The sequence below is a fragment of the Myotis nattereri genome (genome assembly GCF_964212035.1).
Source record: "Myotis nattereri genome assembly, chromosome: 3".
NCBI lineage: Eukaryota > Metazoa > Chordata > Mammalia > Chiroptera > Vespertilionidae > Myotis > Myotis nattereri.
In genome coordinates, this window is record NC_138077.1 from 116,313,038 (window position 1) to 116,326,410 (window position 13,373).

Genomic DNA, 13,373 nt, shown 5'->3' on the forward strand with positions numbered 1-13,373 from the left:
TTGCAAGACTGCTATGGGGGCTAAAGATGAAGAAGATACAGATCTATCTCTTAAGGAACTGACAACATAGCAAGGAAGATAGAGGATTATATTCACTTTCTGTTAGGCTCTTGGAATTTGTAGATTTATTCCCAGTTTTGACTATTTGTGATAGATCCTAAATGTTTATTATATGTTACCTGGTTTTGCTAAGGCAGAATCATTAAGTTATTCATGTAGCCAGGGACTCAAGCAGTGAATTGAAGACTTTCTGTAGGAAGCAGCTTTGGTAGAAATCGCATGAACTTTGTAAAGAGGAAGATGTAGTATTAAATAAGTTTCTGTAAGCTTTGGTCTGTAGTTAGGCTATTGGTCTAAGTTTATAATGCTGTTCTAGCTGACAACCTACTTTTTTTTTGGTGGGAGGTAGACTTTTAGTTCTTAAAGAAGTGACTTTCCATCTTTTTTATGTCTCCCTTCTACCTTTGCAGGGCTGTCGTAGGTACCTTTGCAGGGTGTCACAGTTTTACTGTCTTTGATCTGGACATTTCTGAGCTTGTCTCTGCAAACTTTTGGAGAAATAATAGTTTGGTGATAACCAAACCTGACTGACGAGCAGAATTAACTACAAGGAGTATTTTTTGTTGTTGTTTTTAAACAGTTTAATTGAGATAAAATTAACATACTATGTAACTTGCCCATTTTAAGTATACATTTTATTTTTTCGTATGTTTATAGAGTTGTGCAAACTTTACCACAATTTAAGAACATTTTCATCATCTCACAAAGAAACCTTATACTCATAGCAGTCATGCCCCGTTTCCCCCCTAGTCCTAGGTAACCAACCATGAATTTTTTGGTCTCTTTATGGACATTTCTATATGGAAATTTCATATAAATTTAATCATATAATATGTGGTCTTTTGTGTCAGATTTTTTAAACTTAAAATAGTATTTCAACGTTCATCCATGTTGTAGCATGTTTTGGAACTTTATCCAAGGGGTGTTTTTGAAATAGATTACTCACCCCAAACCTGTGGAATCAGAATCTCTGAGAGTGGGGCCTGGAAATAAATAAAAAGCCTTTTAAAGGAGAATTCTGACCAGCCAATATTAGAAATGAGTGTATCAGATCAGAGAATTTGAGCTTGGCCCTGCTCTCCTATGGCCACTTTTAAATCCTACACTTTTCCATTTGAAATGTAAATATTTTTGGTATTTTTCACACACATTCTTGTCTTTCTTTCCTTTTACTCTAACATGTAGACACAGATACTATTAATCCTGGAATCTATATTCATTTTTTTGTACAAGCACCCTTTTTGTTATCCACATGTGGTTGTTGGGTTGGATGGTTATGTCTCAGATAATTGTTATTTCCTCTTGGTGAATATGAATAAAACTATTGAGAGATATGAGTACAAACAATCTGTATACTTTAGATGATGGAAATAATTTGTTTTTCAGGGCACATGCTGCTAAACTTAAGTCGTGACAAGCAAGATTTCTTAAAAGAAGTTGTAGAATCCTTTGCCAATAAAAGTGGTCAATCTGCATTGTATGATGCTCTGTTTTCTGGTCAGTCACCTAAGGATAGCTCTTTCCTTGGTAGTGATGATATTGGAAACATTGATGTGCAAGCACCGAAAATTGACGATTTGGCTAGATATGATGTTGGTAAGTTGTATCTTTTAAAGAAAACATTTTGAGTCTTAATTTTTTTATATTAGGAGAAAAAGAAGCAGAAAGGGAAATAAATTGTCCATAATCATCTTACCTAGTGCATCAGTCGCTAACCGGTGGTGCGCTGACCACTGGTGGTCCATGAGGTCCAAAAGGCTGCTGACTGCTGGTTTAAGAAAACCTTTGGAGCAGTAGTCACCAAATGGTAGTCTGCGGGGTCCGAAAGGTTGGCGACCACTGACCCAGAGATAATGAGTTAACATTTTCCTGTATTCCTTTCAGGTGTTTTTTGGGGGGAGGAGTGGTGGTGGAAGTGTAAGAGGTTGGTAGTGGGTTGTGGTGGCATATGTCTTTCTCCTAAATAGTTGTTTATGCTTCTACATATGATTTGTCTTTCAGCAATTCTCTCCCATCATATCTACCTTTGTAAATATGATGGTTAATGGCAATATTATCCGTTTCATGAATTAATCATAATTTGCTTGTTGCTTTTTATTGTTGGGCATTCAAGACATTTCCAGTTTTTTCACTATTAAAAATAAACTGTGGCCCTGGCTGGCGTCGTTCAGTTGGTTGGAGTGTTGTCCCGTACCCTAAAATGTTGCGGGTTTGATTGTGTCAAGGCACATACCCAGGTTGCCGGTTCAGTCCCTTGTTATGGGCACAAGCAGGAGGCAGTCGACTGATATTTCTCTCTCTCTCTTCTCTCCCTCTTTTCCTTCTCCCTCCCTTCCTTCTTCTTTCTAAAATCAATTTAAAAAATCAATACTACTATGATGAAAAATAATATAAAATGTTTCCATTTCAAATTTTTCAATAGATTCATAAAAATAATTACTGGGACAAAGTTGATGAACATGTTTAAATCGCTTACAAATTGCCAGAAAGGCTGTACCTCTCTATGCATCCAGAAGCTCATAACTGTTTCAGTACTGAATGTCTTCTATGAGAAAAATTCTCTTCACTGTCCTAATGGATTAATGTTGTGGTAGCACATTGTTTTAATGACTCTTTACTGAAAGGCAAATCCATTGTTTCAAGATTTCTTAGTGGGTAGCTATTTATTTGGCCCTTGTCAGATTTTGTTTTATTGAGTTCTAGTGTGTCTTTTTTTTTCTTTTTTCATCAGATGGACTTGAAAAGAACTGTCTCTATTAACTTTTTAAAATTCCTAGACATAAGTGTGAATACCTTTAATAAGAACATTAACGCCCAGCCTGGCTGGCGTTGTTCAGTGGTTGAGCGTTGACCTGTGAACCAGGAGGTCATGGCTTGATTCCTGGTCAGGGCACATGCCCGGGTTGCAGGCTAAATCCCCAGTAGGGGGCGTGTAGGAGACAGCTGATCAGTGATTCTCATTATTGATGTTTCTATCTCTCTCCCCACTCTCTTCCTCTGAAATCAATAAAAAATATGTTAAAACACATTGCGTACTGCATAGAAATCTCTAAGACATATGCCAGGGACCGCACGTTTTTGGGCAAACTGCACGTTATTTAAATCATCATAATGCACTTTAGGTGTTGTTTTTCAATAATTATAACATTTTTATTTACAAAAACAAAGTTCCTAGTACTTTTTTAACGTAGGGTACTGCGTAAAACATTTTCCTCTATGAAGAGGGACCAAACAAAATTTACATAAGTATCTAGATTCGCTCCTTTTTCCATGGGTGTGAAAAACGAGAACACTCGTGTGTGGTCCTTAACAGATGGCGCGAGAAACACAAGAAAACTCCTGAGCGATACGAAAGGTGTTAAAAGAAAAAAAGAAAAAGCCCTGGCTGGTTTGGCTCAGTGGATAGAGTGTTGGTTGCAGGGCTCCTCCCTGGCCCGGGCCCTGGTCAGGGCTCGGTCAGGAGGCAACCAATCGGTGTGTTTCTCTCACATTGATGTTTCTCTCTGCCTTTCCCTCTTTCTCTCACTCTCCCTAAAAATCAATGGGAAAATATCCTTAGATAAGGGTTAACAAAAACAAAAAGAACATAAGACTTTGCTTGTCATAGACTTTTCCCAGCTCTGATAGAGAAAATTAAGATATATTTAATGTGAGTCAGTTGTTGGCAAAACTGATGTCATATAAGAAGTTTTCAAAGCCATTTCCCCCCTCTCCCCCCTTTATTTCAGGTGCCATCCGAGCACATAATGGTAGCCTTCAGCACCTTACCTGGCTTGGTTTACAGTGGAATTTGTTGCCTACCTTACCTGCAATTCGAAAATGGCTGAAACAGCTTTTTCATCATTTGCCTCAGGAAACCTCAAGACTTGAAACAAATGCACCCGAGTCAATATGTATTTTAGATCTTGAAGTAAGCAAAGATTTTAGCAAATTAAATATTTTGAGCTTTAAAAATTATTTTTCTAACCTAAATTGTTTTTCTTTAAATAAAACAGGTATTTCTACTTGGGGTAATATATAACAGCCAGTTACAATTAAAGGAAAAATGTAGTTCTCACTACAACTTCTATCAGCCACTATGCTTGCCATTTCCTGTGTGTAAACAACTTTATACTGAGAGACAAAAATCTTGGTGGGATGCAGTTTGTAATCTGATTCACAGAAAAGCAATGTAAGTAGTAAAACAAAAACATTCCTTTAACTTACTGCATGGGTTTATTATTTAAAGACCCATTTAATTTAAAAACTTATTTTCTAGGTATTTAATTTAATGTAGTGTGATGATTAACAAACACATGTGTTGAAATGCTTGTTTATAAATCAACTTTATTAAATAAAAATATTTTTTTAGCCCTGGAACCTCAGCAAAGTTGCGACTTCTAGTTCAGCGCGATATAAATGCTCTAAGGGGCCAGGAAAAACATGGCCTTCAACCTGCTCTCCTTATACATTGGGCCACATACCTTCAGAAAACGGTGAGTTTATTATAATATAAATATTTTTAAAAACATCTTTTTTTTTTAAGTCATAAACTTTTTGTTGAAAGTCATTCAGTTCTAAAACAGATATGTTAGGAGAAATTTATTTTTTTAATCTTGCTACATAGTTGTTAATATAGTTAATATATAAGCACTTTGAACGGTGGTCTGACATAATAAATGTTACATAAGTATTATCTGTTGTTATGACTACTTAATAATTAAGTTATAATTTGTCCAGCCGGAAATTTTTTTACATTCAGTAGCACATGGCTTTGTAGGAAAGGGCACTTATAGATCTTTGTAAATAGTTTTGGTCTGTTCTGTGACAAGATGTTTAGCCCTTTGACTAAACTGTCACACAAAGTAGCAGATTTTGGCTATTCAAAAGTGGCAATTTTATTTTTCTATTTTTTATTTTTTAAAATATATTTTATTGATATTTTACAGAGAGGATGGGAGAGGGAAAGAGAGTTAGAAACACTGATGAGAGAGAAACATCAATCAGCTGCCTCCTGCACACCTCCTACTGGGGATGTTCCTGCAACCAAGGTACATGCCTTCGACCAGAATGAAACCTGGGACCTTTTAGTCCGCAGGCTGATGCTTTATCCACTGAGCCAAACCGATTAGGGCAAAAGTGGCAATTTTAAAAAATGGATTGGGCTGCCTCGTTGGGCTAGTGTCATTAGAAATGTTTAATAGTTGAGTCCAGCCATGCAGTTGAGTCTAGCCATGCAGTTGTGGCTAGTCAGGCAGTTGTGGCTTAATGGTTGAGTGTCAACTTATGAACCAAGAGGTCACGGTTGTATTCTCAGTAAAGGCAATGCCTGGCTTGCGTGCTTGATCTCCCAGGTGGGAGGCCTGAAGGAGGCAGCTGATCAGTGATTCTCTCTCATCATTGATGTTTCTATCTCTATCTTTCCCTTCTTCTCTGAAATCAATTAAAAAATATATATTAAAAGAAAAAAAGGGAAGTGTTTAACAATTGATTCTGGAATGACCACTGGTATTAGGTAGGTAGTTATTCTCCTATTGGAGAATTGAGGATATGACTTGAGATTCTGTTTTGCTTTGATTTGAAATTTAACCAGTTTCTCAGTCATTTATAAATGCATTTTTAGGTCTGATCATTTGTATTCCTTAGGTTGTGTGCTCCTAACTTTCTATTTTATTTTAGGGCAGCGATCTTAATTCTTTTTATGATCAGCGGGAATACATAGGCAGAAGTGTTCATTATTGGAAGAAGGTTTTGCCATTATTGAAGATGATCAAAAAGAAGATTAGTATTCCTGAACCTACGGACCCTCTGTTTAAACACTTTCATAGTGCAGACATCCAGGTAATGGAGGGTCCCTTGGTTAATTAACAGGGGATGTAGATTTCCAGTATGTAAACAAATAAATGGAGGCATAAACTGCTTAAATTAATTGTCTGACTATTTAATGGTAGTCTTGCTTTCTAAATGCACTAGTTGTTACAAATAAAATATGGCACAAAAGAATACTGAGTTATTAATCTCACTAGAACATACAAAATCTTTGGGAAATCATTTGGGTTTGATATTCTGGGTTGAGGTAATGTGACTAAAAATTACTAAATGTCTCTAGGCATCTGAAATTGGTGAATATGAAGAAGAAGCACACATAACATTTGCTATATTGGATGCAGTTAATGGAAATATAGAAGATGCTATGACTGCTTTTGAATCTATAAAAAATGTTGTTTCTTATTGGAATCTTGCATTGGTAAGTAGAAGTACATGAATTAAAAGTTTTTGTTTTAAAAACCTAATTGGTACTTGCTTTGGCAGCACATACATTAAAATTGGAATGATACAGAGAAGATTAGCACGGCCCACTGCAAAGGTGACATGCACATTTGTGAAGCGTCCCATATTTAAAAAAACAACAAATAGTAAAACCCAATTGTTTCATAAAAGCATTCTTTGTATAGATTTTTCACAGAAAAGCAGAAGACATTGAAAATGATGCCCATTCTCCTGAAGAACAAGAAGAATGCAAAAATTATCTGAGAAAGACCCGGGACTACCTAATGAAGATTTTAGATGACAGTGAATCAAATCTTTCAGTAGTTAAGAAAGTAAGTTGCAGGTTTTTTGTTCTTCCTTATTATTGACGATTGATAAGTATTTTTGCTTTGGTGTTATAATTTGGTCATTTCAAAAATGCTCAGTAATAACTCATAATGCACAGAAGGGGGGTATGTGTTTAAATATTTGAATAGCATTGCTTTGTCAGGTTTGGAGTTTCTTTTTTAAAATTGAGAGTCTAGGTTTATACTGTTACAAAAATACTTGTTGGGGAATTAGAAAAGTTTTCTAAGACAAGACTTTTTTTTTTAAGAATGTATTGCTATCTAAGACTAATTCTTAAGGATTGGACAATTAAACAATTTTTGCTGAAATCAAAAGTGGAAAGCTGACAACTTCACAGCATTTCTTCTCATCTTCATCTTTTCTCCAACTTTCAGCAGTTTGAGATTGTCATGATGGTGTTGATATCAGTTATATTCAACTTTACAAATATTTCATTGATTAATTTGTGTTGCTGTTCTCAGATTAAGATTTATGTTGTCTGGTGCATTCTCGTATCTATATTTTTCTTCCCATTCAGAATCAATTAGTAAACATATTTTACTCTCATTGAAAAATTTCCCAGCCCTGGCTGGTTTCGCTCAGTGGATATAGCATCAGTCTCTGGACTGAGGGTCTTGGGTTCGATTGCTGATCAAGGGCACATACCTGGGTTTCAGGCTCAATCCCCAGTAGGAGGTTTGCAGGAGGCAGCTGATCAATGATTTTCATCATTGATTTTTTTTTAAATTAAATCTTTATTGTTCAGATTATTACAGTTGTTCCTCTTTTTTTCCCCCATAGCTCCCCTCCACCTGGTTCCCACCCCACCCTCTGCCATTACTCCTCCCCCCCCCCCCAGCCCCCGTCCTCATCCGTAGGTGTACAATTTTATCCAGTCTCTTCCTGCATCCCTCACACCCCTTTCCCCTCAAGAATTGTCAGTCCACTCCCTTTCTATGCCCCTGATTCTATTATATTCACCAGTTTATTCTGTTCATCAGATTTTTTTATTCACTTGATTTTTAGATTCACTTGTTGATAGATATGTATTTGTTGTTCATAATTTCTATCTTTACCTTTTTCTTCTTCTTCCTCTTCTTAAAGGATACCTTTCAGCATTTCATATAATCCTGGTTTGGTAGTGATGAACTCCTTTAGGTTTTTCTTATCTGTGAAGCTCTTTATCTGACCTTCAATTCTGAATGATAGCTTTGCTGGGTAAAATAATCTTTGTTGTAGGTTCTTGCTATTCATCACTTTGAATATTTCTTGCCATTCCCTTCTGGCCTGCATAGTTTCTATTGAGAAATTAGCTGACAATTATATAGGTACTCCTATGTAGGTAACTAATTGTTTTTCTCTTACTGCTTTTAAGATGCTCTTGTCTTTTGCCCTTGCCATTTTAATTATGATGTGTCTTGGTGTGGTCCTCTTTGGATTCGTCTTGATTGGGGTTCTCTGCGCTTCCTGGACTTGTAAGTCTATTTCTTTCACCAGGTGTAGGGGAAGTTTTCTGTCATTATTTCTTCAAATAGATTTTCAATATCTTGCTCTCTCTCTTCTGGCACCCCTATAATTCGGATGTTGGTATGCTTGAAGTTGTCCCAGAGGCTCCTTACACTATCTTCAGATTTTTGGATTCTTTTTTCTTTTTGCTTTTCTGGTTGGGTGTCTTTTGCTTCTTCGTATTTCAAATCTTTGACTTGATTCTTGCAATCCTCTAGTCTGCTGTTGGATTTCTGTATATTTTTATTTCAGTCAGTGTATGCTTAATTTCTAGTTGGTCCTTTTTCATATCCTCGAGGGTCTCATTAGATTTATCGAGGGTCTCACTAAATTTATTGGCGGTTTCTACAAAATTCTTGAAAAACCTTATAACTGTGGTTTTGAACTCTATATCCAGAAGTTTGCTTTCCTCCATTTCTGTCATTTGTGACCTGTTTCTTTGTCTCCGCATTTTGGCTGCTTCTCTGTGTTGATAGAGTGGCTTTCTGTGCTAGGTGTCCTATAGGGCCCAGTGGCTCAGCCTCCCCAGCTACCTGAGGTGGACACTCGTGGTGCACACCTTTGTGGGCTGTGTGCACAGTCTTGTTGTAGTTACGCCTTGATTGTTGTAGGTATCACTGGGAGGAATTGACCTCCAGGCCAATGGGCTGTGAGAATCAGCTGGTCTACAGTGGGAGAACTTCTGTGCTGGAGACACCCTTATGCGGCAAGACTGCTTCAGTGGGGCTTTGGTGCTCACTGAGTCTGCCCCTTGAGTGTGTCCCTTATGGATCTGAGGAGTTGTAATCTGGATGGTCCCACTCTGACCAGTGGGTTCACTGGCTCTTGGATCTCTAAGGAGGTGCTAATTTAGCCTGTGCCTGAGGCTACCCAGCAGGAGCTATGTAGAGATCTGCAGATTCCTCTTCCTTGTTTGAGGTTTGGAGGTGCCCATATGAGGCTCAGCTATGAAGCAGTGCAAGCTTCTGTGGAGGCTTGGGCCTTCTTTTGGATGTTCTTGATCTCTCTGACCCATCTGCAGTTTGTTAGTTAATTTTAGATTGCAAAGGGCCAGGCCATTCATATGCAAAAGCCTCTGCTCACAGCTTGGATGGGGCAGGGTCTCAGGGAATCAACAGGGCGGAGCAAACAGCTATGGCTGATCCTCAGCCCTGCCCTAAGAGGCCCGGGTTCTCAGTGTCCCATGGTAATCGCTGCAAGCACCTCTGAGAGAAAGCCGCCCTTGAGTTACGCCCGCTTCCAGACAGTCCAGTTTCTCCCCGCATGAGTCTGCGTCCCCAGAGACTCGCCCAGAACTGGAGTTCAGAGCAGTTGGGAGCTTGTGTCTCCCTCCTGATTAAAAAGACAACCGCATCCTCATTTGCCAGCCCTTTCCGCACACGCCTGCTTACCTCTGCACTTTACTTTCGCACCTCCTCTGAGTCTCAGTGTGCTTTTCTCTTTCCTTCTAGTTGTAGAATTTCCACTCAGCCAGCCTTCCTGTGGTCCTGGATGATGTCTGTTTTGTCTTTTAGTTGTATTTTTGAAGTGGTTGTGCAAGGCAGCAATTTTAAGTGTTTACCTATGCCGCCATCTTGGTTTCTCCCATCATTGATGTTTTTGTCTCTCTTTCCCTCTTCCTTCCTCTCTGAAATTAATAAAAGATATTTTTTAAAAATTTCCCAATTTAACATTCTGCCATTATTATGACTAACAGAAAGAGTAGAAACAGCATGGTCAGGACGGCTCAGTGATTGAACATCAACCTATGAAGAAGGAAGTCATGGTTCAATTCCTGGTCAGGGCACATGACCAGGTTGCAGCCTTGATCCCCAATAGGGATGTGCAGGAGGCAGCCAATCAGTGATTCTCTTTCATCATTGATGCTTCTGTCTCTCCCTCTACCTCTCTGAAAAAATAAAAATCTTAAAAAAAGAAAAAAAGTAGAAACAACATAGATTTTAGAGTCAGATTTTAGGTTACATAGCAGTTTCATGTCTGTTATTAAAGTATAAAGTGCTTGCTAAACAAAAGTGAGAAAAGTAAGTAAATTAGTAAAATAAAATACTGCATTTATTTAAGAATTTTTACTTTGATATTTTTGCAAACTAAGACAATTTGATTTACGTTTTTTATTTTTAGTTGCCTGTGCCCCTGGAGTCTGTAAAAGATATGCTTAATTCAGTCAAGCAGCAACTCGATGACTATAGTGAAGGAGGTCCTCTTTATAAAAATGGTTCTTTGCGTAATACAGATTCGGAAATGAAATATTCCACACCATCTCCTACCAAATATTCTCTGTCACCAAGTAAAAGTTACAAGGTAAGTGGGAAAGAAGTGAATTATTCCATTGTGGAATATGTTTCTGTTCTAAATACTATTTTATTGCTATTATTTTTAGTATTCTCCCAAAGCACCACCTCAGTGGGCAGAAGATCAAAATTCTTTACTGAAAATGATCTGCCAAGAAGTAGAGGCCATTAAGGTAAATCACTTAATTTGTCTATCCTGTGCCTTCTTTATTCCAAGGTTCCTTCTTTATTCCCTCACTTCTTTCTGAAGGTGTTCAAAATGTGCCTTTGCTTGTTACTATAGAATCATACTGTGTTTTATATACCTCCATATTAACACCATATTTTTGAAATTATCTATGTTTGCATCCTCCACCAGATGTGAATTTTTCAAAGGTACATCCTCTTTTATTCAATACATAGCATTGTTTCTGGCATAGAGGAGGTCACCAAGTGATTTAATTGAATTAGGGAAAATACCTTGGTCTATGAATTCATTTCTCAGTCTTAACTCTAGTGTGTGTGTGTGTCAAATTTATAGCTGGGGCCCTAGCTGGTTTGGCTCAGTGGATAGAGCATCAGGCTGTGGACTGAAAGGTCCCAGGTTTGTTTCCCGGGTTGCATGGTCCATCCCCAGTAGAGGGCTTGCAGGAGGCATTCGATCAGTGATTCTCTCTCATCATTGATGTTTCTATCTCTCTCTCCCTCTCCCTTCCTCTCTGACATCAATAAAAATATATTTAAAAAAAAATTTATATCTGGGAATTGATAAGTGCTCTGAACTTCAGAAAGTCTCTTTTATCTTTTTAATATTTTCATATCAATTCGACTTAATTATTTAAGGAAATAGTTATATGTATATGATCTTATTTGATCTCTATGAAAGTGACCTTAACTATCACAGTAGTGTGTGAGCATTAAAAATGCTGCTGGGAAGGGAACAAACTGTTTAATTTGCATAAATATTTTTATGTCAATTTTGTATAATTGTGTCCTATTATATTACATACACTCTTCACTTATAATATATTGGCAGTGACCAGTACATTTTTGTTGTTGATGCCACCAGTTTCTTATTTATGAATGTGCAGCATCTAGACTAGTCAGTAGATGGATGAGCAGGGGAATTTATTTAGCTGGAAAATTTGAGAGATTTTTGACCCCAGTTGTTAGGCTTTTGGGAAATTTGTATTTGAAAATACCTCTAGAAGAAGGTAATAGACATGCTGACTCTGTCTCTGACTTCACTCATTATAACTGATCAGATACCTGGGCCCACACAACGAAACTTGATATTTTTTTCTAACGTGAACTTGTATGCTAACATGATGGTTGTTTTGCTTTTTTAACACGTTAAGTGCCATGTCAGTCACCGGAGACTGACACTGTATTTTCCTTCCGGACTGGTCAGTCACTGTTGCCGCCAGCATATCGGTTAAATTGGATATCGTGGGCTAAGCGGAAAGGAAGACAAAACAGGCTTGGTGCTGAACGTGTTAAAGTAGTTTCATGTTAAATTCCTGTTTTGTAAGGGACATTTTATAGGTTCTAGGGTTGGGAAAGGTGTTGTCCTTTAAATTTTTTTTTTTTTTTATATTAATTTTTTACAGAGAGGGAGGGATAGAGAGCTAGAAACATCGATGAGAGAGAAACATCGATCAGCTGCCTCCTGCACACTTCCCACTGGGGATGTGCCCGCAACCAAGGTACATGCCCTTGACCGGAATCGAACCTGGGACCCTTGAATCCGCAGGCCGACGCTCTATCCACTGAGCAAACCAGTTAGGGCAGGTGTTGTCCTTTAGTTGTCTGTAAAATGGCAAGAGGTCTGATAGCCACATGGATACCATTAGAAGGCCATACATCTGCCTTTTTGTCTAGGCAGCAAAGTGGTGTTATGAAAATATTTTTGGAGTAAGATCTGTTTTCAATTCTAGCTGTGTTATTTCCTATATCTTTCTTTCTCATTTTAAGATGTAAGTTACTAATATTATCTAACTGTGTATGGATTAAATACTTAGGTAAAGTGTTTATAATATATTATCCTATATAATAAAAGGCTAATATGCAAATCGACCAAATGGCGGAACAACCAGTCACTATGATGTGCACTGACCACCAGGGGGCAGACGCTCAGTGCAGTAGCCCCCCCTACACTCCCCCCCCCCCCCCCCCCCCCCACGTAGTCAGTGAGCTTCCACAGGGGAGCACTTCCTAGCCAGAAGCTGGGCTCATGGCTGGTGATCACAGTGGTGGCGGCGGGAGCCTCTCCTGCCTCCTCTGTGGCAGCGCTAAGGATGCCTGACTGATGGCTTAGCTGTCAGTCAGACATCTCCCAAGGGCTCCCGGACTGTGAGAGGGCACAGGCCAGGCTGAGGGACACACCTGCCCCCCGCCTCCCCATCCCCCCACCCCAGTGAACGAATTTCGTGCACCGGGCCTCTAGTTATATACATAATATAGGGTGGGGCAAAAGTAGATTTACAGTTGTGAGTATGCAAAACAGTTGATTCTTGTATTATTATTTATTCATTATTGTATTATTTTCCATGCACACAACTGTAAATGTATTTTTGCCTCACCCTGTGTATTCTGAGTAAATATTAGTTTTTCCTTTTCTAGTGGAGCATTTGAGCATCACTTTGAAGGATTAGTAGTGTTTTGTTACAGCAAATGTGTATAATTGGAAAGCTGGTATTGGGAGGTAATTTAGAATGCTGAAGTAGTCCACATGAACTGAAGGGTAAAGCAGTATGGAAAGAAGGTATGCTGGAAGGATATTTGGGATAATACTGCTGAGGACATGAATGTCAGAGATAGAAACTTAATTTGTAGCTACTTGGCTAGAGCTGAACTTTAGAACGATTAATTTAGGCAAGTGTAGAATGGAAATGGAGATGAGGCCATTTACGAGGTTAGTTGTTTAGGCTAGAGCTAACTCTATTCTAGAGTGAGTGAATT

At 38.3% G+C, this 13,373-nt stretch overlaps 1 protein-coding gene across 2 annotated transcripts in view; it reads left to right on the top strand.

The window, feature by feature from the left end:
* Positions 1-13,373, top strand: part of LOC308515667 (E3 SUMO-protein ligase RanBP2) — an 88,173-nt gene that overhangs the window by 37,895 nt on the left and 36,905 nt on the right. For both annotated transcript variants that reach the window (XM_081086185.1, XM_081086184.1), the window contains exons 9-17: positions 1,447-1,656; positions 3,789-3,970; positions 4,056-4,231; positions 4,412-4,535; positions 5,719-5,880; positions 6,149-6,286; positions 6,495-6,641; positions 10,264-10,443; positions 10,523-10,606. In XM_081086185.1, the coding sequence (XP_080942311.1) occupies positions 1,447-1,656; positions 3,789-3,970; positions 4,056-4,231; positions 4,412-4,535; positions 5,719-5,880; positions 6,149-6,286; positions 6,495-6,641; positions 10,264-10,443; positions 10,523-10,606 (1,403 nt within the window). The remainder of the gene's footprint in view (positions 1-1,446; positions 1,657-3,788; positions 3,971-4,055; positions 4,232-4,411; positions 4,536-5,718; positions 5,881-6,148; positions 6,287-6,494; positions 6,642-10,263; positions 10,444-10,522; positions 10,607-13,373) is intronic.